The sequence below is a fragment of the Medicago sativa genome, chromosome 3 (assembly GCF_051527215.1).
Source record: "Medicago sativa cultivar Bolivia chromosome 3, Bolivia_mono, whole genome shotgun sequence".
In the NCBI taxonomy this organism is placed as follows: Eukaryota; Viridiplantae; Streptophyta; class Magnoliopsida; order Fabales; family Fabaceae; genus Medicago; species Medicago sativa.
In genome coordinates this window covers 98,001,633-98,026,347 of record NC_140751.1, presented here as the reverse complement: position 1 = coordinate 98,026,347, position 24,715 = coordinate 98,001,633, and the positions used below count along the sequence as shown (strand labels likewise).

Genomic DNA, 24,715 nt, shown 5'->3' with positions numbered 1-24,715 from the left:
GACGTAAGCATAAAGTCTAACCATATAAGTAGTTTTTGAAAACTCGGCATCCGATCCAAGAATCGACTCATCCGAGGGGACCAATTCCACCGCCCACTTGCGGGGGCCCCGTTTAAAGCCAGAGCAAACTCTGTATGAACTTAGCCCACCGAAATTGGCACCAGAGGGAATCGAACCTGAGACCTTTGGAGGAGCAAACTCCAAGATCCCAAGCCAACCACGAGGTCATTCGCAACGATCCTACTCCGGTCAGAGTAGGCCAACCCCAAATGGGTTTACCATCTCACATTTATTTAATTGGAGCATTTGTTTATGGGTTTGCTTTAATTTTTTTTCTTCTTTTGAAATGTATAAAAAAATTAAGGGGAATGTTAACGAGTGCCCCCGAGACACTCTTTAAGCACTTTAAATAACAAGTTTTAAGTGAAAAGTTGTGTATTTAATGCATTGGAAATTGTAACAATTGACTTTTCAAAAAAATAATTACTAATTTTAGGATGCTTAAAGAGTGCCCCGGGGGCACTCGTTAACAAGACCCAAAAATTAAACACAAATAAACAAGTTTATATTACAGTATGTATGTATTTTTATATGGGTCCTTATCACAAATATACACTTACATCATCATCAAGATACAGTTATTTTAATAGTTAATGCTAAAGAGAAAATTAAAAATAGTAGTTATAATTAAAATCAATAATGAATTAGATCGTATTGGAAATAAAAAGAATTTCCATCACTAGGTGATGTGTACATTTATATGTACACACTATTTTTTTTTTTAAATGACGCAGTGGCACCTTTTTTTTACCAACTTTTTTTTTAAATAAAAATGTGCAAAAATATCACATAGCGGATCAAACGTTAGCATCTTTTGATCGCGCCGAGTTTGGTAACGCAAGTTTGTGAGCATTCAAAATATTGGAAGGTCTTTTGATTGCCTAGGCATTCAACGTCTAACTCGTTAAATTTTTTGTCTAAAACATCTGAAAAAAGAGACTTACAATCAAATACTTCCTCCGGTCACATATATAAGCAAATGTCACTTTTTTCACATCCATTGAATAATTAATATATCTAGATTAATTGTAGTCTAAATACATCAATTATTCAATAAACTTAAAAAATGAATATTTACTTTATAAATGTAACCGGAGGAAGTATAATACAATTAAAATTGTAATGTCAAGTTACTTATTTATTTTAGCAGATTAAACACGCCGCCTCCAGCCTTATACTAGGGTTTTTAACTAGATTCTTGTACAAAAAAAGTTTATAATTTGGTCTGAACTAAATATAATTTATAATAGAGTAAAGATATGGCTAGGGCAAAATTCTCTGTAATAATTGAATGACTAAAAGTTTAATTTTAAAATAGAGGAACTACTTCTGCGAATATTATAAAATACAGAAACAAATTACAATTAAGCCTAAATTTGTATAATTGGACTTGAATTAAACAATCTATTTATCAAAAATAAATTAAACAAATTTTTAAGGATGACCGGTAAAATAATAAACTTGTTAAACTTGAAATCATAACTGAGGTTCTAATTTAGGCTCTGTTTGGTAAAAAGAAGCTATAAGCTAGCTGATAGCTGATAAGCTAGCTGATAGCTGAAAAGCTAACTTATAGCTGATGACTGATAGCTGATAGCTTATAGCTGAAAAGCTCGCTTATTAAAAATAATGTGTTTGGTAAAATTAGTTGTTGAGGTGGCTGATAAGTATAAAATGACATAAAAGGACATGTTTATTTATTTATTTTTTATAAATTATATATATATAAATTTTTTTACTTAATGTATTTTTTTTAACTACTCAAATTTATTTGAAATTATTTTCATCTTCACATGATAAATGTGCTTTATAAATTAATAGGCATTTTTTATTCGACAAATTTTATTTTTTAACGAATTTTATTTAACTAAACTTGTTTCACTATTTATTTATTATATATTGTATTTAACATTCAATCTTATATGAATTAAAAGCAAGGTCATAAAAAAAGTGAACAACAAAATTTAGAAAACTATATATACCATGTCGTGACTTGCAATAAGCTGTGAGGTTTTGGTGGCAGTAAGCCTTAAAACGTGGGAACATGGGTGGTTTTTTTTTTAATTTAAAAATAATAAAATTAAATTAACAAGGTTATAATTGGAAAAAATTATAAGAAGCTATAAGCTACAAGCTCAAAAGCTACTTGAAATAGCTTTTCAAAAAAAGCTATAAGCTCATGAGAAAAGCTTGTTACCAAACACGTCACATTTTGATCCAACAAGCTTATAAGCTAATTCAAGAAGCTATAAGCTAGCTTTTTGTTGTTACCAAACACAGCCTTAGGATTCTTCGTTTTAGTGTATTTTCAAGTTGTTAATGTCACTTTTTCTTCAAAAGAAAAGAAAAAAGTTGTTAATGTCACTTTGTCTATTAAATTTTTTTTAAAACCATCACAAGAAGACTCGTCAGATTTTTTGGCATTTAATTCCTAGTTCTATGTTCAACTTTAAGCTATATAACCACTCCTCGTCACATCAATCCAGCTATAACTAGGAAGATGGAAAGCTCTAGGCTTCTAGTTTAATTTACAAAGACTCTTCTATTATTTCCTCGTGATTACCTGGGAAGTTACTCATCCCTTCCACACAAAGCCTCTCTATATATATATAAAAAAAAAAAAAAAAAAAATTATTATTAAGGCATACAAAAGCATCATCATAAGAAATGCAATAATATATATATATATATATATATATATATATATATATATATATATATATATATATATATATATATATTATTATTAAGGCATACAAAAGCATCATCATAAGAAATGCAATAATACACTCCAACTATGTTAAAAAAAAGGTATATACATGACGAAAAATAGGAGGGGAGGCAGGAATAAAAGAGAGACAAGCAAATTAAAAATAGATTGATGTTGTTATAAATAAAACTAAATAAAAATAAAGTCTAATGTAAATGAAATAAAAATTCTATATTATTCTATATTTATTTTGTTTTTTTGATGTAAATGAAATAAATTCTATACATTAACACAATCATAATCATTAATTGTTAATTTTTTTATTATAAATATTATTTTTTTACACAACCATCCAATTAGATTTTATCGTCATACGATTCTATTTTGCTAGATTATAAAACATCCTAGCAAATATCTTCGGGTCTTGTATAGAAAAAAAAATCTTTTAAAGTTTATTGTGTAAATAATGTATCTAATTAATACTATGAATCAGATGGAAAATGATATCAAGGGTAAGGACGTGTTTTAAAATTTTGTTAGACCATTAAATAAACAAGTTTAAATAGTACACTCTTTGGTCATTGTTATAAGCAAAAATCAATATTTTAGATTTATGCATTAAATGATATATGTGGTCTGTAATAAAAATCATACACATCATTAGTTAAATAAATCTAAAATATAAATTTTTGCTTATAATAATGACATAATGGTGTATAAATTATTTTTACTCTTGCCTCAATGTCAGAATTCAATAGTATATGATGTCGAGATGCAATGTGCAAGCAATGGTGTGCTGCTTTACACTCACTTTTTTGTCATTTATAAAAACACACATAACATAATAAATTTTACTTAAAATAATAATCCCATCGTCCCTTATTATAAGCTCATTTGAATAATTTCACACATATTAAGAAAAGTTGGCAGTATAGTTAATATGCAAGTTTATGTGTGAATTTTACTAAATTATCATTTGTTTATAGTATTAATTTGACTTTTAATATTTCAGTTCAGATTATTAGTACTCCCTCCGTTCCTTTTTAAGTGTCTCTTTTGAAGAATTTTTTTGTTCCTATTTAAGTGTCACTTTACATAGTTCAATGCAACATTAAATGTTATTTTACTAATATTACCCTTATTTATTATTGTGGAGAGAGAAATATATGTAATGAGATATTAAATAAATAAGGTTATTATAGTAAAAATAGAAATTATTGTATCAAAAGTAACAACATTTATTGATTGTCTTGGTTTGTGTAAAATGTCAAAATGTGACAATTAAAAAGGAACGGAGGTAGTATTAATTAGGGGTATGCTAAAGAAAAAAATAATAAATGCGTCTAGTAATTTGTATAAGGACTTATATTTAGAGACTAAATTTTTTTTCAAAAAAGGCTTATAATTAGGGACAGAGTGAGTATTACATTCGTCCCTAAATACACAAGTCTTTTGGCAAAATTAAGAAAGTTGATAGTAATTATTCAAAAGAAAAAAGAAAAAGAAAGTTGATAGTAATATTAAGAAAGTTGGCAAAATTACATGGTTTAATATCCACATACATCATTTATTGAATGAATTTAAAGATTAAAAAGTTGTTTATAATTGCTACCAAATGGAGTATTGTTTTTACAATTATATTCTTTAAGAGGGAGAGAGATAATTTATTTTATTTTTTTGACAAAAATAAATGATATTCATTCATTCATTTAAATTGATAAAGTACATCGATACAATGCAAATTCGCTAAAAGTTAAGAACAAAAATGATGAATCTGCGAACAAACTCACAACATCCATGTTAACAGCATAAAACGACAAAGTACAAAAGCCTACACAAATTATATTCAAGTCTCCGGAATACTCATGTCTCCGGATTTTCAACGTTGACAACGTCAAAGTTATTGATTGGGTCTACAATGGATCGAAGTTGATCTGACAATCTAAACCGAACAAATAACTTAACAAAATAAGAAAGACAAACAACAAACACAAAGACGACAAACAAAACAACATCACACTAAGACGACAAAATCACGAAAAAAAATAAAATAGATGTGAAAAATCACTTATTTCAATAAAAGGGAAAGGGAAAAACGAGTTACGGGTGATCTTAGGTCAAAAATTGACCCTAAATCATCCCTCTTTGATGGATGAAGAAGAAAAAACTAGGTTTTTTGGGAGAGTTAATTTATGTTTTCAACATAATATTTATTTTTTATTGAAGAAAAAAATATAAAATAAATATTAATATACCGGTAAAGAAATAATTAATCTAGCTGAAAATATCAATGGTAAAAATTAATATCATTTACTAAAATATCCTTATTAATTGTAGTTAGTGGAGTAAATAAGTTGGATGAAATTTAATAAATAAGGGTATAATAATGGAAAAAAATAAATGCAGCATTGATATTCTAAAGTGACAATTATTTTGAGAAAAAGAAAAAATTGCTAAAAAAAACTATTATTATGAGATGGAGGGAGTATTAAAATTAAAATAAAAAAGATTGTGGATAGTGAGAAATAATGGAATGGGCCCGATTGAGCCGACCCTGAAGGCCCTTGGATTTGTTCCGGTTTGGATTGGCGCGCGCACCATTTCCATTTTGCCGCTTTTTTTCTTGAGATTTACTTTTCCCGCCCTACTGCCTTCTCGCGCGCCCTGCAAAATTTCCAAAAATACCCCTAGTCCGGATTATATAATCCGGACCGTATTGTTAGTGATTTCCGGAAAATTAAATCCGGACCAGATGTTGTGCGCTTTTTTGTGTCTTTCTTTGATGTCAAGGGTCTCTGTTGACCGTTATATGAACCCCACACAAGCTGAAATGCTATTGCAGGGTTCATATGAACGGTCAACAATGACCATGACACCACCGACACCCCTAAAAAACTAAAAACATTTGAAGAAAATTGAAGAAAAGAGGTGAAGTGAAGAATGAATGTATTTGTTGAAGATGGAAGCTTATTTATAGCCTTAAACAAGTCATAGGTCCTTAATATCGTCAATGAAAACGTGTTAGTGGTTGTAACCGTCCAAACCCACATTAATGGCTCTCTTTCAAAAGAATCCAATGCTGAATCTTTCCGGATTTTACATTCCGGAATGTCCTTAGCCCTACAGGAAGTGCCAACTTTTCACTCGTTCACCATTATCGCATTAATCCGGAAAGTATATTCCGGAAACCAAAGGTGCATTCCGGATTGTATATTCCAGAATGCATCAGTGTCATGGCCGATGGTCTGCACCACACGTTTTTGTCAGTGGTCAAATCAAAAAAATGTGTTTTACCATGTTTTTTGACTGAATTTATTGCCTCCCAACCATTTTTGACCAACCCCTCCCTATAAATAGCCTTCCAAACCCCACCATTTCTCACACCATCCTCTCCCACTCACTCCTCCTCTTCTTCCTTCTACAACCATGGTTTTCCATCGTTGGCCTTTCATAGATAAGGGCCTCGTTGAAAACTTTCAGGGTTTGTATGAACGGTCAATGAGAATGGAACCGCACTGCAACGAAGGGCGGTTCATCTGAGGGTCATGTGGGTCAGTGTGATTCTTAGCTTCGCCTGTCTGGGCGTAAGTCTGAGCACCCCCCACCTCCCTCAGGGGCATTGGTTTCTTCTTCCCACCCTCCTCTTCCCTCCTCCTCCAGTTTTCCTCCAATAGCCAAACTAATGGTATGTCCTATCACATACCAGTGGTTAGGCTCTTAGGAGATTAGAATTAGGCTCTTAGGAGATTAGAAATAGATTTAGGATCTTATGTAATAAGCTTAAAAAGCTTGAAAATTATTGTAATGTACTGTCCATATATTAATAAAATGAGTTGTTTTTATGTTTGTGTCTTTTTATTTCCGTTTTTTATTTTATTCGCATTTTATTTTACGAATTGTAGAGCTTAAAATTGCAAAAGTTCTGCTAAAATACTATTTCGGATTTTAAAATCCAAAATCATCTGAAAAATACTAACAATTCATTCCAGAATACGAAATCCGGACCAGGGGTAAAATTGAAAAAAATAGGGCGCGCGAGGAAAGACTTAGGGTGGGAAAAGTAATACTTTTTTCTTTCTCTCTTCTTCACAGTTACGGGCAGAGTTGAGGGTGGTTTGGACATTGTCATTCGCTTTCACCATATTCGCCGTCGCTGACTCACTGATTCACGGTGGTTTAACCATTAATATTTCTATTGTTTATCTCATTCGTATATTACATGCTTGTTATAATGTCTAAATGAACCTTATTAATTGATGTTAAATAGTTTTCACTCCTTACTTATGGTCCTGGGTACGCCACTGGCTATGAGTTGGTGGGAAGGCGTTCAGGAATCCCGGGTTCTCGTTGCCCCCGGTAATAATACTCTTCATTTTTTTTAACATATTTTATTTGCTTTTTTGTTTAATTTACAGTAATGTGTTGCTGCTGTTAATTTCTCAAAATTGTATTCTTCTTGCAACTGCAGATCTTGGTGCAAATGCAAATGCTTTGGGACGTATGATATTGCTCCGAAATCCCAAATCTGGTAACTGAAATCATATTCCACCATTCATAATAATCATATCTTCTTCTTATCTTGTTTTTTTTTCTTTTCCGCAGAACACGTGGTTTATGTTTGGTTTGGATTAACATCTTAGTTAAGCGCTGAATAACTTAGACTCTTATCATATAAGTGCTCATGTATAAAATATCTATATAGTAAAAGATACAATAAAGTCATTATGTTTTCATACAAGTTCTAAGCTGTTTTCTTAAGCTATAATGGTGAACTTATGAAAGAAAAAAAAAACGGAAAACAACTTATTGATGCATCAAAAGCTGTTTTCATAAGCTCTGCCAAACAGTTTCATAAGTGCTTATACCAGTAAACTAGCTCAATATACCAATCCAAACATGTCCTTATTCTAATTTGCTTATCTTTATTACTTAACGTGTTCATTATAACTTGATATTGTTCTGTTAACAATGTTGTAACTTGTACCACTTTGCTATTAGTCTTTCTTGTGGAGTTGATCCTCATTGAGCTTTCCGACCTTTATCATGCTTTCTCTTCTTTTGGCTCCTTTACATATGTTATCATTTGTTTGGCAGGAAATGCAACACAATATCTCTTTGTGAATGGGGTGCTTCAAGAATTTCAATGGTTTAAGAACTTGTACGGATCTTGGTTTTTGGGAGATTATACAAGTGAAGGTAGATGTTTGATTATCTAAAATAAAATGCAATGCATGCATTTTCAATTCCACTTTTTGTTTTTATTGTACCAAGGTACATTATTTTTATCATCAACCTCATGTTTCATGAAATCATTAGCTTATGCTTTTCTTTGAAATAGTGTCTCTGTTCATGCTCATCTTATCCTTTGTTCTTGTAATTCTAACCAACATAAATATTGTTACTTATCTTTCTCTAGATGAAAGCATGACGATTCCTCTTGTTAAGTTTTCCAGGTTTTTCACTTGCGACCAAACTATAGTGAAACAATGATTTTTGCACATATTCTCATTTTTATCATCATTATGTTTTGTTCTTTAACAGATGGTCGACTGTATTTATCCACACCTGTTGATCCTGTTTTCATCATGTTGCCCTTATTCGAGGAAGCAAGGATGAAGGTAATTTTTGTTTGGAAATTGCAAGACAGTAGTCATTTATTTTTCCTGTTCTTTCCCATTTGAGTTATTCATCCGTCAATTGTAGCTGATAAAGCAAATAAAGTTCTAGTTGCACATCTGATATTCAGTGTTGTTAGCATAAACACTTATCTTGTAAGTGTTTATATATATAAGTTATTTCTTTACAAAAGATAAAATAAAGTCAATTTTCTTTCACATAAGCTATCCTCACAAGCTCTGCCAAATAGTTTCACAAGTACTTATGCTAGTATATAAGCTCAAATAAGTTAATCCAAACAGACCCTAATAGTAATAGCTATAAGTTTCTAAAGATAAAGGAACCCACACATAGTCAAAGATATGCCTTATCTGCGAGGTTTGCTAAACCTCTACTTTTGAGTTTTGTGAAGGATTAATTAGGTGTAAATTTTATGTCCCGACCCCGAAAAAATTGTATCATGCATAATTGCATATCACTGGTTCTTTAAAATGCATGCAGAAAGGCGATGATCTTGGCAAATTCAGGCAATTGGATGAGATCTTGTTTATTGACGGGTATCCAGGCTATCAGCAGTTAATGTCCCTTGTTGAGAACTGTATGCAAGTAGTTTGTGAAGTCAAAGGTAGTATTCTTGTATTTTGTATACCTTCTACTTACAACTTCAGTTTGGACTTTGGCCACTTGTACAATTTAGGTAGTTCAATGGGCAGATACTGAAGAAAGAAAATTTAAATGAGAAGTCCATGGTTGGCTTTGTGTCTTTTATCCTGGTTAAGTGCCAAGTATGGTGACCTCATTGTTAATTTTTTTGCTTAATTCTCCCGGCTCCGTGTATCGGTAGTTCTATGTTAGGTGATAGGATAGATTCCCTCTCTAGTGTTGCAGTAATTCTGTCTGAAAGATTTGACTTCTACTGTAATGAGATCATATTTTATCTTTAGTTACGGAAATTGAATGTTAGTGTGGTGATTTTAAATCTGCTTTCTTCTATCCTTGTGCATATGCAGAAGTTGGATCCTTAAAATTCTTTAGACTCGATGATGCCAAGGTTCTGCGTTGGTTGTGCTATAAGGTTTGTCTATATCTCCTTGTATTTTCTTTATTATTATTATATTTAGTTTGTATAACTTTGAATCCCCCAAAAACTAGCATACACAGTATAATTGCATTTGCCTAGTAATTCCATCATCATCATCGTCATACCATAAACCTTACGTCATTCCTGTTATATAGCTTGATTTATAAGGAGTTTACATTGTAGCTTACTTTTTGTCTTCCGTATATGCTTTTAGACCATCCCCTTGTTTTGTTGCTACAAAAAAATTCACTGTTATTGATGTTTTTAATTTCGATTTCTCGTATTTTAGGTTTGTCAGCTAAAACAGACACTACCAAAGTTGGACAAAAACTATGCTGCTCAATCAGAGAAAGACACGAGTAAATTTTCTATTACCATTTTGTTCTGCTAGCTTTTGGATAATTTTATTCTATTTGAGGTTAAATTAAGAAGACAGATATATTTGTATAAGGAAAAGGAAAATAGTTATAAAGGGAATCGTTGAAGTGTGTACTTGTGCATATGCTCTCAGATTAATGCCTTTAGTTGTATTATGTATACTTGCACAATGATGATGAGGGGTACACTTGCAACTTGTGAAAATGATGTCTACAATAAATTTTGTGTAAATGCAGGCTGAAATTCTTTTGGACAGAGACTAATATATTACCCAGTATATTGCATTGAAACAAATAATTATGTTAAATTGGTTGTTCAACTTTGAAAATGGAAATAGAATAGTTGAATTGATCTTATTTATTGATAGCTAAAATACTTGAAGCGCGCATATTTTCTTAGCAATATTCCTCAAATCCCTTGATTGTAAATATAGACGGTGCGTAGGTGATGCTTCCGTTCAAACTAGTGCATATCTGATCTTTTCATTTCACAAATTTTTCCCTTCATTTAACTACTGATGTTACTCATGCAGTGGTTGATGCAGTTTCTATATTAGCAGAGTATTTAAATGAAGAGCACTGGTTGCAGCCTTTGTGTAACCATCTTAAGTATGGCCTTTGAGAATGTCTTCTATGATCATTTTACTTATATATTCCTTGTAATTATAAGAATAACCACGGTTGGATTGGAATTAAGTAGATTTTGCTTTTGCAGGTTAAACATACTTGAGGTTACAGGAAAAGCACAAGCAAATGCTGAGGAAAGTAATTTGGGTTTGTATAATGCACCACAGGTATTTACTGGACACAATAAGAATGAGTCTGGAATTTGCTATTTTGGAATTTGGATTGTAATTGTTTGCTCAAAACATGTGCTACTGTTAATGTTATCAGGAACAGAGTGATGATAAGAAGCCTACAATTGTGAAGAAGGGTAGACAAGCAAAGAAGATGAAAGTGGAGACGGAATCACATAACATCAAAGATATGTTTACTAGGGCCTCCCGAAGGAGAAACTAACCCATTCCATTGAAATTGGTCATTGTCATGTTGTATCATTTTCTAGACACCAAGACTCGAGTTGTGGATAAGCACCGAGTCATATCCTGGTTTGTACCGTCCATTTTATGCTATTTTTTTCTGGGTCTATGTTAATGCTATTTAATTTAATTCGAGATTTTATCATCAGCAAATTCCTATTTGTAGCACCCGTCAAAAACAAAATATTCCTATTTGCAGCAGCATATGTTATCTACCTACCATTAAAATTAAATATCCATAACTTTTTAAGCCCTCATCTCGTGGCATATCTCAAATTCGAGTCAAAGAATGCCTCCTTCCATTCGTTTTACATAGATTGAAAAACAATTATTTTAGGGGACAGTTAGAAAGGATGCATACTTTGTCCAATGAATATTTATTATCTGTAATATCCGTTTGCTTTCACGTTTTGCAAACCACGTTTTCTTTAAAACCACAGCAACTCACCACATTAATGCAAAAGCTTCAAATGATAGCTTTTAGAAATCACGGCAGTTTTGCTGTGAAATCCGCGGACGTGCGTTTATGGTTGCAAACTCCAAACCAAACAGGCACTAAGTTATTTTGAAAAAGTGGGTTTAAGGCTTTATACGGTAAGCTTATGAGTTTTAATGAGTTTTTATTGTATGTTGGTGTAAAATTTAATATTTTTACTTACACTAAAATTATTAAATGTTTCAATATTATTTTCCTATGTTGTACTTTAGTTACCAATACATTTTCTCGTATATTGTTTAACGGTTAGTGTTTAATTAGTATAAAATAAAGATATCACAATAAAATCTTTTAAAAAAATTGATACAGTAATAAATAAAGATATTTAAATAAAACACTTAAAAACTAAGATAGATATTCAAATAAAACACTTGAAAAATTAGAGGGAGCATCTCCTAGGATGATGGCGGTGGATTTCTTTTAATAAGTTAAAAATTGACATCAACAACATCTACGTAACTTTTATGCTAATGCAACTTAAATTATGAAAATGTAATAATAGTTAGTTAAGTATGCAAGCATGTGTAGGGAAAAATTATTTGTTTATTGAACAAAATTTTATAATAGTATAATGTAGTTTTATTCATGTAGCTGATTTTATTTAGTGAGATAAAATTTCATTGTTATTCATCCTAATGTTTTATTGATAATCTAAAATTACAATAATACTACCTCCGATCTTTATTATAAGATTTTTCTTTTAAGAAAATGTTTCTATATATAAGAAAATATCATATTTTTATGGTAGAGTTATTGTTTAAAAGACGTGTACCCCTTATTTAACTTTTACCTTTTTAATATCAATGGATGTATTTATTGTTTCACGATTTTTTTGTATAGATATATTTGTAAAAATATTTAAAAAGTTATCATAATTAACTATTACATTGGTTTTAATTTTTTTATTAATTTAAAACAAACAAATATATATATATATATTTTTTTTTTTTTTTGAGGTAAAACAAATATTATTAATTTAAGCACATGAAAGAGTCAGATATTTATTCAAAAATAAGAGTTAGATCCGCGTACTTGCAGCTGCCCAAATACTGTCAGCATATCCTTTTTAGTAGTAAACGCATATGCCCATGCTCTTCATAAAAAGGAAAAAAACAAATAACCAAACAATTTAAGTTTGAAGAAGAAAATCCTAAAATAACATAAACGGTATGATGAAAATCCACAATGGCGTATATTTTGTTGTCAGTCGATGGGTATTTTTGTCAAAATGAGATCATGTAACTTAATATAAATGATATTTTAAAATAAATAAAGTACGTTTTATTATTGGATAAGGAACAAAGTCTTCTTCCTACCCTACCACGTCATATAAACATTAAAAGTGTATATTGTCCCACCGTTCTAACATCATCTCATTTCTTCTTGGAGACTCAACCTCTTCCTTCCCTTTCTCTCTGCATCTTTAAGGTAATTTTTTCACTCCAAAAATTGTATTAACAATTCACTTTGCTAATAGTAATACTAATTTGCAGAACAACATGCATTTGTACCTACTTTAAATTGCTTTAGTTTTTCATTGCAGCAATAATCTAGTTTTTGTTTAAGTAATGCTTGCTTGAGTCACACACTCCCTCCCACACAAATTAAGCATTTTGTTATCTACCATCATCTAATTACACTTGGTCCCACCTAATCCTTTTTACACATACAGATATGTAATATATTTCTGTCTCCTTATTAAGATATGTATGATCATAAAAAAAAAAAAATCAGAACATGTATGAGATGTATCAACCATATTTCCTAAGAAAACCATTGAAAGATGTGATAATATAAAAATAATACAAATCAACCAAGTGATGTATGTATGTGTGGTTTAGAGAAGGCGGTGATGATGTGCCATTAGGAGAGGCTTCTAGGAAACACTTTGGCAGAATCATCTTCTTACACAGGAATATCCTCCCATATTACGTGATCATCATAAACTCTTTGTATTCTTTATTCACACGTCACATAGGTACAACCTTGCAGGATTGTGTCTTAATTTTTTTTGAAAAAAGTAAAAGATTCCCTTGCAAGAATCTGAATTGCTTTTGTCTCTAGGTCTATCTTTACTTGCAAAAGTATTCAACAAGTGTGAGGTGTGAGGGTTATGTTTTTATCGATAAGGTTATATAATCAATTTTAGTTGTTTCTTTTAGAACTCATATTTTGCTTATCCTTGATTATTTAGGTTTCAAAAAAGTTTGTAAAGAAGTGAGTACATCTGTTTTCTGAGGCTCTTATGGCAGGGCTAAATTTTGAAGCTGAATTATATGCTGACAGCTTTGATGTTCTGAAGGTTTTTGCAGCTGAAGGTGTTGAGTTCCTTTTATCTTGTGAAGGGAAGGTATATAATATATACTGTAGTTTACTTCTTCAAAAATTTATATATATTGTAGTTTAGTTTCTTGAGAATTCTCGTTCTGTATTATGTGTGTGCACGCGCGCATGTTCTGACCCTGTTGCGACACTAAAATCTGGTTTAAGAAAACAAATTCCATAATTTGCTTAGTTTTGTGATCTTGGTTAAACTAGCTAATGTTTTCCATCTTTGAATCATGAGATTAGGTACCCTTGTCTGATTGCAATGGGAAAATCATCTGTCTATTTTTCTCTGCCAACTGGTGTAGACCTTGCAGACTTTTCATTCCTCATCTTGTTGATCTTTATGAAACACTGAGAAAGAGAGGGATAAATATAGAGATCATCTTCATCTCCTTTGACCATGACGAGGATGGGTTTAAAGAACACATCAAGAGTATGCCGTGGCTAGCTGTCCCATTTGATGCAAAATTGAATAGAAGACTGATTGATAGATATCGGGTTGATCGAATCCCATCATTCATTCCATTATGTTCTGATGCCTTAACTGTTGACAAAAACATGATTGAGTGGATTGAGGATTATGGTGCTGATGCATTTCCTTTCACAAGGAAGAGACATGAGGAATTGAAAGCCATAGATAAAAGAAAACGCGAAGAAGTAAATTTGGATGAATTATTGACACATGGAGGACGCAACTTTCTCATTTCAGGAGATGATAGAAAGGTATCTTAAAGCCCTACTTGAAGTTTTTGTTTACTATGTAGTAGTAATCACGATTTTAAATTGTGGTTGCGGTCAAATATGGCTGATGCAGGCGTTGCTATTGCGTGGACATTAAAAACCTTGATGTCAAGTCCTAGAGTGCATTTATGGAATTCTCTAGTTGTAAAAAAACATGACATGTTTCATCGTTGCATTGCAGGTGCTTGTATCTGAACTAGCCGGGAAAACTGTTGGGCTATTTTTCGGTGCTTACTGGTCTCCTCCTTGTCATGCCTTCACCATTCAACTTGCAGATGCATACAACAATCTGAAGGATACAAAAGGCCACTGCTTTGAGATTGTTTTAGTTTCAACAGATAGGGACCTTAAAGAATTCAATGTCAACAGAACTAGCATGCCTTGGCTTGCTATCCCATATGAAGACAGAACAAGGCATGACCTCTGTAGAATCTTTGATATAAAAAAAATTCCAGCTTTGGTTTTCATTGGACCAGATGGAAAAGTCATTAGTTTGAATGGACAGTTCATGATCTCCTCATACGGAGCAGAAGCTTTTCCATTTACTGAATCGAGGATAAGAGATTTAGAAGCGGCCCTGAGAAAGGAAGGAGAGGCTTTGCCTCAACAGGTTGAGGATATCAAGCATGAACATGTACTTAAATTGGATATGGCCAAAGCATATGTATGTGATTCTTGTAAGAAACAAGGCAAGTTCTGGACATTCTCTTGTGATGTTTGTGACTATGATCTTCATCCTAGTTGTCTTGAGAAGGTCAACAATGACCAATGTTGGTAGAGAATAGAATCACACAAGATTGCAACCACTTATATTCATGAGCTACTTTGGTAGTTATGGGTTTCAAACTGTGAAACATAAGATAATTCATGTCTTTTGTTCCTATCATTAAGTTGTTAAAGCCTACTATTTGAAGGGTAAGTTTTTGTAAGGGAAATGTCTGAGCAGATCAATTACTCTATCATTTAATGAAAAGTTTAGGTAAGTCCCTTCCTTTAGAAGTGTATGGGATATATTTAGAGCATGTTTGTATACTTATTTGGCTATATATACGACTACTATGTCCTCTAGTAAATTTAAATGGTTTTTTCTTTCAGTATATTTCTTAGATTCTTTTGAACAAATAACATCTCATGTGCCTTCAAATCCTGGCTGATCTAATCATTGGTTAGACTTAACTTATCTCATCTCTAAAGTCCAAATTATCACGGTTTCTTTCTATAAAACCAAAGGGTTGAGACAGACAATATCTCTTGTGCCTTATGGGTTACATTAAATTATTTCTTATATTGAACAGTTTAAATTTTCCATATGTTCCTCGTACTTTTTGCTGCTTTATTTTTCAAGTTATTATTGTGTTACATAACCTCTTCTGAAATAGCCGTAGTTTTAAAAACCAGTGCAGACCGGTCCAACCGAGAACCAATGATAGGTCCAGCTCAATCAAAGTGTTGGGTTGGTTATGTAGTGGAAGAAATTGCTATATAGGCTCGTCATTTTGCTCGAATTGGAAGAAAGGCATGTTGAAATGTAGAACCTCTATAAGTTTTAGTGGAAAAAAAGCTGATCGGAAGGTGTGTTACTTCCGATATGTTTGCGCCATCAGAAATTATCTTCCGATTATATATGGGGGCTTTTTGCAAGATTGTGGGGGTCTAACGGAGTCTCTTTTTGTTTTTTAACCGGCGCAAACAAATATGTAAGGACCGAGTCACTTGGTCCAGTCATACGATTCGATAAGTGGCTCGGTACCCTTACTGAAACTATCACCGAGTCAGTTTTTAAAATGCCTATTTCGCTGATATATGTATCTATGCTCCACCTGATCATGACAATAAGAAAACCAACACATGCTCATATTCTGTGTTTAAGAAATTTTTAACATCTAACGAACTTATTTATAAGCTTAAAATAAACCTATACATACATATTAACGACTTTTTACATTACATTTGGTTAAAATCTAACAATCCAGTCTTATTAGGTCACTATTGTAATTTCAAGGAGGACAGAGTGAAAGATAACCCGCAAAGTTTAGTTATTCTAAGACAAGAGATTGAATGAAACAAGCTTTGTGGTTTTCCTACTTGAGAAAATTTCTCAAAATAGTAATGGTAGAAAAACGCCAAAAACAGTTGCTACTTGTTGTTGTACGAGGAACATTGGATATTTACTATTATTTTGTTTTGAACACCAAAATAACCTGAAACAAAGTAAACCAATCAAACACATTGGATATTTAGTATTAATTTTTGCTATTTATTATTATTTTGCAAAAGGGAGAGAGACAGTTTTTTTTTTTTTAACTTAAAGTTTGGTTTGGGTCTATTGAAAGAACATCAAGAGTTTTGGTGCAAAGAGAGGAATGTCGTTGCCGAAGAAGAAGGATGGTGTAAATGGATTAATAGCAGTGGCAGTAAACAACGAAAAGGAGAGCCACCGTGCATTCAAATGGGCTATTGATAATCTTCTCACAAGAAATGCAAATGTGATTCTCATCCATGTCAAAATTCTGGCACCAGATGCAGAGATAAATGCTAATGACAATTACAATGACAGTTTATTAATATGTAAAGAACCAGATGCAGATGCTCTATACATGTTCCTCCCATATTGCGTCTTCTGTACACGCAAAGATGTAAGTTGCATTTTTTTTACAGAAAAAATTAAAGTAAAAATATCAATGCTATCTATGACCAACAATTCTAAGTTTGGGGATCAAACATGATTGTGGAAATGAAATACAACAAGTATTTTTTGGCAATAGTGGTTATTATCTCTTTGTTTTATTTTGTTTCTTTTGGTGGCTAAGATAAAATGCAAGAGGGTACTACTAGAAGATGCAGATGTATCAAAGGCATTGATTGAATATGCTTCTCAAGTAGGAATTGAGCATCTGATTCTTGGCTCTTCAGCAAAAACTAGTTTGCACAAGTATGCATCCATTTTCCTAAGTAGCATCACATTTTGCAAATTTTACTTCTAGCTTATAGTTTCCTACCATCCCTTCTGAGAATTAACACAAACAATAATCAATATGTAAATTTAAGATATTCCATTACCGATGGATTCTTTTTTCTTATCAGAATATTCAAGGCAACAGATATTTCTGGAACAGTGTCAAAAGGGGCACCAGATTTCTGCACAGTCTATGTGATTGGCAATGGAAAGATTCAATCAACGCGACTTGCTTCTAGTTCTGTTCCAAAAATTTCCCCTCTGCAAGCCAGTCAAACTACTATCACAATAGACCAATTAGACACAAACATGGGGTTGGAACAAAGTGTAAAAGGTTAGATTCATGCATCATCACACATCTAGTTCTATTATGTGTAATATCAAAATGTTTATTGCTCACAGAAATGTGGTTTATTTTAGAACAAGAAAGGTATTCTTTTGATGTCGATGCACCCGGTAGATCTTGGGATGGAATATATCCATTCGGGTATGCAACATTACTTAGCAAATGTTTTATCAATGATGCATTTTAAATAGACATCTAAAGCAACAAAAAAAAAAAAATGCTACTGGATGTAGGTTAAGGTCACCATTGGCATTCACTGGGACAGGTTACAATACTAGATGGAATCGCATCAGAAAGGAGTATCTAGAAAGTGCATCAGGTCAAGAACATGTGTCAACAAGTCAACCTGCTTCACGGATGGAATTTGTGACAAAGGAAGGAGGCATTCTCAGAACTTGTCGAAGTGATCAAGAAGAAATATGAGAAGGAAGAAGCCGATAGAGCAAAGATGCAGCAAGTCTTGGACACCATCTTGGCCAAAATTCTAAGCCCCTAGGAGTGTTAAAACCTTAGAATTTTCTTGAAGTTTTCTTTTTGTTATTTTGCTGGTTTGTGTGACATTTTTTAAGTACTCTTATGTTTTGTTGTGTTTAATAAAAAATTACATAGTAATGTTGTATCTCCTAGGTCTATGGATGTAGTTTTTAGGAGAATTGGTTTATTCATCCAAGAAGGATTAGCAGCGCTGGTTGTTGCCGCCCGCATACCTTTCATTCCTATGTAATTTCCTATGATTAAATATATACTGTCTCTATTATTTTTTTATTCTCCACACTTCTTTGTGGTGACAAAAGGGAGAGAATACTATTGAGAATACTATAGGAACTAAATTAATAAAATCAAACAAAAAGAAACATTTGTAAACTAAGAATGCCAATCATATCATGATAGACTTAGAAATTTACATGCTTTTACATTTTATGATAATAATTTCTTTGCATCAAATATTATCTGAAATGTTTGTGTTTATGAAACATATATTCTAAGTAATACTAGATTTAGGGGGAGCCTCTGAAACAACTTAGGAACATTTGTTTTGAGAAAGGAAAATTGTTCATGTTTGTCATCAACAAAAACGGAAAGATTGTAAAAACCAAGTTGGTTTGAAGAACAATTATCTATCCTTTATTATGATGATAAAAACACTCAAAAGAGAACAAATTGTCTTTTAATGTGCGCAGTCAAGAAGAACATGAAGAACTAATGGTTGTACTCTATCAAGAACATCAAGGTCATCCTCTGGTAAAACACTTTGTCAAGGCAATTATTGAAGATCGTATGGAAGCACACTGAAAGAAATACTTGCTATGAAGCAAGCTCACTATTATGGATAAATGCGCTCCGAAGAGAATAGTTACTCTGATCGAAGAGAGACACTCTGATATAACTATAGTCTAGAGCAACTACACATTCTAGTAGAACTTCCCGCAGTGAAATCGTATGGTTTAACTCATCACATTTCAAGACGCTGCACGTCCATTAATTAGTGTTAGAGTCATCATCATATCTCCCCAAATTAAATCCTAATTTAAGGCTTACTCGACAAGTGACATTAAATAAAGGAAGTAAAGTATAAGAATGTGAAAGGTTAGGGTGAGAAGTGACATATTCAGCAAATCATCTCAACACGACCTACCTTAATTTTAGCTGACTCTATGGGAGTAAGGTAGTACAACAAAGAGACACCAGAGGCGGTTTCCAACGTTCAACAACGATTACCTGCAGATATTAATCATGCTCTGTGCACTATAAAAAAAAAAAAAAAAAAAGCCTACATCATAGAAGAACTTTATCTCTCAGAACTTTGCAACATCAAGTTCAATCTTTCCAAGTGTCAGATACCAAGAGAAGAGAAACAGTCATTGAACGGAATCGGGAATCAAAATCATTTTGAGTTCTTTTCAATTATCTGTAACCACTTTTATATACATTATTTTGAGAGGCAACATTTATTTTCCAAAATCTTTGTAAAACTTGTAACTGATCCAGTAGTGGTATTGATCCTCAAAAGAATTGACCGTACTGGGAAAGAAGTTTTAAGAAGATGAGTGTATAATCAGTTGACAAAGGTATACTCTCATGGTTTTGGTCTCTAGGACTGTTTAGTATAAAATTCTTCAGGTTGAAATGACTGAATTAACTATCAGGTTGATAGTGAACTGTTTAAATTTTCGATGTTCATCTTCTCTTTATCTAAAATCTTTATTTTAGTTCAGTCTGTTTTACTAGTGGCTTAGCAAATTCAAGTCAGAGATTTAAAGAAGTCTTAAAGAGCAAAATCGCTAAGCGATCTAATCAGGTGGCTTAGCAATTTGCAGTGGGTTTAGTAACTTGGAGTACGTCTGACAAAGATTTCACAATGAAGAAAAAGTCAATTTGCATAGCAACATTACATCAACTAGCGATTTCCCACTTACCTTTCATCTGTAAATAGAACTCAAGCTTCATTCGTTGGAGGATGTTGTGGAGAAATACAGAGAGACAAGACTAAAATGAAGCTAGCAAGGTGGAGGAGACGTTATTCAAGAGTGATGAATCGTCTTGGATGTTTATTTCATCTTCATTTCTTCTCTTTGTCTAAAGCTACCACCACTTCATGAGCATTATTGAGTATGAATAACTAATTTCTCTTTTGTTGAGATTAGAAGTAGTTAACTATGACTCTTATGTATTACTTTTGATTTGACGAACATATATATTCTTGTTACTCAATATATTGATGTTTTCTCCTTGTTCTTAATGCATTTCTGAATTGACAACTCGTGAAAACAATATTTTGATTTAATTAGTGCTTGGAAAGAAATTTTAAAATATGGATCTGGATAATTCATATGTGAATGCAAAATATGAGGAATAGTCATAGGTTTATAGTCACATAACATTGTCGGATCGTAAATGATTTCATATTGGTTAACAGTTAAACAATACAATAGATAACTTGTCGTTTATCGGAAACGAATAGGTACAAAGAACGACATGTGAAGATATGGATGATAACTTGAATGTATATAATTGATCACCATGATACATTAGAAAAGTAGTTAAGGAAGTCTAATCGTAGCAAGGTTACTTATATGTTAATTTTATCAATTTTACTTTGTTTTAGTTTATGAACAAATGAACCTACCAAAACCCTACTTTGGAACTATAGAAATTGTTGAACGGTTAAAATATCCATCAACTCTCTATGTATACGATAATTGAAAACATTTTGATACCACTATAGCTATCAAAGTATTGAATCCAATCATTGATTGAAGATCGAACAGTTCAAATTACGAAGTTTTTAAATTAATTGTAAACGATTCGGACCATTGATTTAAAACATATGTCTGAGATATGTAAATGTGTGATGCATTTATGACAAGAAACTCATTTCCCTATGTATGCCCCACCTGATCATAACCATAACAAAACAAATACATGGTCACATTATGTGTTAAAACAATTTTAAAAGCCTAACGAATTCTTTATAGGAAAATGATCCGTGTACCACTCTTTTCCTACACCCTTTTGGTACACCCCATGACCTGGCATTAAAAAAAAATGAAAAAACATTATGTTAATTGAAATGAAAGATTAGAAAAGGCAAAAAAGAAGAAAAAATTTCAGATCTGTCTCTCTCTCTCTCTCTATATTGACGGTCGAAGAACAGAAGCAAGGAAAAATCCACCATTTTGCGACTCTCTCCACGCGACCAGCCGACGGCTCCATCTCAACCCTCTCTCCGACGGCTCTATCTCTGTACCCATTCTTTGGCGACGGATTTCTCCATCTCTCACTCAACCTTCTGCGAAGGATCTCTCCATCTCTCCCTCAACCCTCTGCGACGGCGTCTCTCCCTAAATCGTTCCAACAAATTCCGATCCGAATACAACGAAGGAGATTGATTCTTGCTCCAAACCCATCTGTAAGTTTGAAATTTGTCAATTAATTTTGTTATTTGAAGCCATATTCTTTTATCATTCCATTCCTTTCGTGTGGGGGTGAAAATTGAAGTATTTTAATAGAAAACATTGTATAGATTGAAACATTGTTACAGTCTATTGATATGTAGGGCACACTCATTTGATTTGTCGGATGAGTTGTTCAAATGAGTTTAATTTGAATTATAAGTTTTTTTTTCCATTCTTGTTTTTCATCCAAACTTACTAATTATTTTTTGAGGAATGATGACACCACACTCTTTAACACACAGTCTTTCAATATTTATAATTTAAATGGATTTTAGTAAACTATTGTTTTATTTGGATAAAAAATTTCGTGCATCGTAGCTCGACATTGTATATCACTGAAATTGGACATCGGACATGAGATGAGAAATCAAACAGTAGAGGGAAGATAAAAAAAAACTCAAAAGGGCAGAATTAATGTGAGACTGGTTTGTTTGACGATGTAGCAGTTAGACAATCCAACTCCTGTTTAGGGAGTTAAGTAAGTTAATTAAAAAGTTGGTGGATAAATCAAAGTGTGAGATTAAGTGGAATTGCATGACAGTATAGTATTGTTGATTGATACGTCTTATAATTGTCAATCATATAATTTTGTGAATGTGGTGCAATAGTTATAGAGTACTGCATATGTGGTACTCTTAAGAAGCATTGTTTATGGTGTGATATTTGCTACAACATATTTTACTGACCTCAGACTGTAGCAGTGGACTTGTATTTTTGTGCAATAGAGTACTGTGGTGAAGTTATTGAGGTGCTTTGGGGTTGCTTTGACAGGCTATATTTTGTGCAATAGAGTACTGTGGTGAAGTTATTCATGAACTGATGTGTGCATTACTTTGGGTAGGATTATTGGTTGTTAAGCAATAGTAGTGATGGACATATGTTAGTACTGCATAACAAGGCTAACTTTGATTTTTATTAATAAAATTTTGGATTATGTTGATTAAATTGGTAGGTTGTTAGATTTTGTTCAAGTGTTAGTGGATGATCTGATGGATATAAGTTTTCTCCAATTTTTGTAGTTTGATTGTGGTTGTTCCTCTAAATGTGGTTGTTCCTCTAAATGATATCACGTAGAGTTAGTGTCAACATATGTCCAAAGAGTTGTGGTCGCACTTTTGTTAAAAAATGGTTAAAGCTTTAGAAATTTGAAGGAAAAAATGTGGTTACGTATATGTTAAAATATGGTTAAGTGAATATAAATTTTTGTAAGTATGTCTATGATAACAAAGATAGGAAAACATTAACTCGTCACAGTATTATTTCTATAACGTTCTTCAATTTTTGTGGAAAACGTGTGATTGTAAAATGTGTTTGTATTTTAGTTACAAGATGAATTTTTTCAAAACGTTCTTGTGACGTGTGTTGAGAATAGGTGTTTGTGTGTGTTTTAATTGATGTTGATAGAAATTGTTTTTGTATACAACAGATAAGGTCAACATCATGAGCGAAAACAAACGAAAAAGGGATTGTGATGTTGGTGTCAGTACAATTTAATTAATGAGATGTTTAATGTGTATGTAATTGTTTGTGTTTTATGCTATTAATGAATGAATAATGTTGATTTTGCAGCCACAAATAAAGACTCAAATGCCCCGTACCAATAAGTTGGTAGATATTAACCGAACATTGTCTGATGCGCAATGGAGTAGAATTATGAAAACTCCGTTCCGATATCTTGTGGATATGAAGACCTATATACGAATGAATGGTATAAATTGGACCCATATGTAATTTTTCATTTTTGGAGTTGTTTTGTGGCATATTTTATTTTGCATTTGATAATGATTAGTAATGTGTTTGTTGTTTGGGATCAAAAAAATTAGTTGATTGCAAGAAGACTCAATAACTAACACTTCAGGTTTTTAATGATGACATTGAGCAATATAAACGATTGGGAATGGAATTATAATATCACCCCTTGATCTGGAAGTACAAACTGAAAAGAAGCTTCAATTTAGGTTGTTGTCAATTGTCATGACTTGATATACCCAAGGTGAAAGATAAGAAAGATCTTGGAATCATGAAAGTCAAGGTCTTGTATTACCAGTTTAACAAAGAGGAGGGATTGGTTGTACTAGAAGAAAAGATGAAAAGTGTATGGGAAGGACCATAACATGATATAATGGCTCAAGAAAGAATGAGTGATTCTTTGATAATTGACAGATTTCTTTGTAATGTTTTGACTTGGATGTGTAATATTAAGGTATTGTAAACATTCCTTATTTATTGTAAATCAATGGGAAATTTATCACTGAAATATCAAAAGATATAGATTCTATGTTGCTTGAACTCTTAATATCATGTGAAATAGTGATAAATACAATTTGGTCATGAAAATAAAATGTGGTTACACCTTTGTTAAAAAATGGTTAAACGCATATCATTTTTGGATAGTTTTCCTAAAGTCTGTCAAACAATGAAGATCATTCACCTCACTTTATTATCATCAAACAATGAGTAAATAGTTTAAACTCGAATACATATATCGCCTTAAAATGCCTTAAAATGATATTGTTTTCACTACATTTTATCACTTTTGATATTTCAGTGATAACTCGCCTTAAAATAATATTGTTTTCACAGGAAAATTATGTATAACCAAATATTTGAAGTGTGTAACCACAATTTTACAAAGGCGTAACCATGTTTTTTTTTCTTTCATGTGTTTAAAACTAGTCGTGAGACATTCTAATTTACGAAAAAATGGTTACGCCTTTGACAAATTATGGTTATATTGTTCGTTTATTTGGTTATCTATAACTTACATGTGCAAAAAAAAAAAAAACAATTCAAGCCAATTGTCAGCGAGACATTGTAATTTACGAAAAAATAGTGGTCACGCATATGTAAAAATGTGGTCATACAGACCATATATTTGGCTAGTTTTTCTTTCCCAGGTGTAAATAATATCGTTTTAGGCGAATCGAACGCATAATCTCATTTGATCACTGCACTAAAAGCATTTCCAACCATAAATAATCTGTTTTACAATCGGCAAGTTTATCACG

At 32.2% G+C, this 24,715-nt stretch overlaps 3 protein-coding genes and 1 long non-coding RNA gene across 9 annotated transcripts; all 4 read left to right on the top strand.

Moving 5' to 3' along the window:
- Window positions 1–6,858: 6,858 nt before the first annotated feature.
- LOC146942639 (ribonuclease H2 subunit B) lies at window positions 6,859–11,117 on the top strand. The gene is made up of 11 exons (XM_085756684.1): window positions 6,859–6,941; window positions 7,038–7,126; window positions 7,239–7,298; window positions 7,865–7,966; window positions 8,312–8,388; window positions 8,888–9,011; window positions 9,397–9,461; window positions 9,757–9,826; window positions 10,378–10,453; window positions 10,560–10,638; window positions 10,739–11,117. Exons 2-11 carry the CDS (start codon window positions 7,054–7,056, stop codon window positions 10,862–10,864), a joined length of 852 nt encoding a protein of 283 aa, XP_085612810.1. The 5' UTR covers window positions 6,859–6,941; window positions 7,038–7,053; the 3' UTR covers window positions 10,865–11,117.
- A 1,633-nt stretch (window positions 11,118–12,750) lies between these two features.
- On the top strand, window positions 12,751–15,522 carry LOC146942638 (protein kinase C-like zinc finger protein). Of its 6 annotated transcripts, XM_085756681.1 has the most exons (6): window positions 12,766–12,808; window positions 13,222–13,358; window positions 13,575–13,597; window positions 13,683–13,730; window positions 13,952–14,431; window positions 14,631–15,522. In XM_085756681.1, exons 5-6 carry the CDS (start codon window positions 14,144–14,146, stop codon window positions 15,225–15,227), a joined length of 885 nt encoding a protein of 294 aa, XP_085612807.1. In that variant the 5' UTR covers window positions 12,766–12,808; window positions 13,222–13,358; window positions 13,575–13,597; window positions 13,683–13,730; window positions 13,952–14,143; the 3' UTR covers window positions 15,228–15,522. The 6 variants fall into 6 exon arrangements, with proteins under 6 accessions (XP_085612806.1, XP_085612802.1, XP_085612807.1 ...); XM_085756680.1 differs by lacking the exons at window positions 13,222–13,358; window positions 13,575–13,597 and having other exon boundaries at window positions 12,751–12,808; XM_085756676.1 differs by lacking the exon at window positions 13,222–13,358 and having other exon boundaries at window positions 12,751–12,808; window positions 13,575–13,730.
- Window positions 15,523–15,673: 151 nt separating this feature from the next.
- Window positions 15,674–18,508, top strand: LOC146942637 (U-box domain-containing protein 52-like). The gene is made up of 5 exons (XM_085756683.1): window positions 15,674–17,085; window positions 17,260–17,381; window positions 17,534–17,739; window positions 17,826–17,892; window positions 17,985–18,508. Exons 1-5 carry the CDS (start codon window positions 16,813–16,815, stop codon window positions 18,172–18,174), a joined length of 858 nt encoding a protein of 285 aa, XP_085612809.1. The 5' UTR covers window positions 15,674–16,812; the 3' UTR covers window positions 18,175–18,508.
- Window positions 18,509–23,056: 4,548 nt separating this feature from the next.
- Window positions 23,057–23,543, top strand: LOC146942636 (uncharacterized). The gene is made up of 2 exons (XR_015032794.1): window positions 23,057–23,186; window positions 23,277–23,543. It is a non-coding gene; the product is annotated as an uncharacterized LOC146942636 (long non-coding RNA).
- Window positions 23,544–24,715: the final 1,172 nt, after the last annotated feature.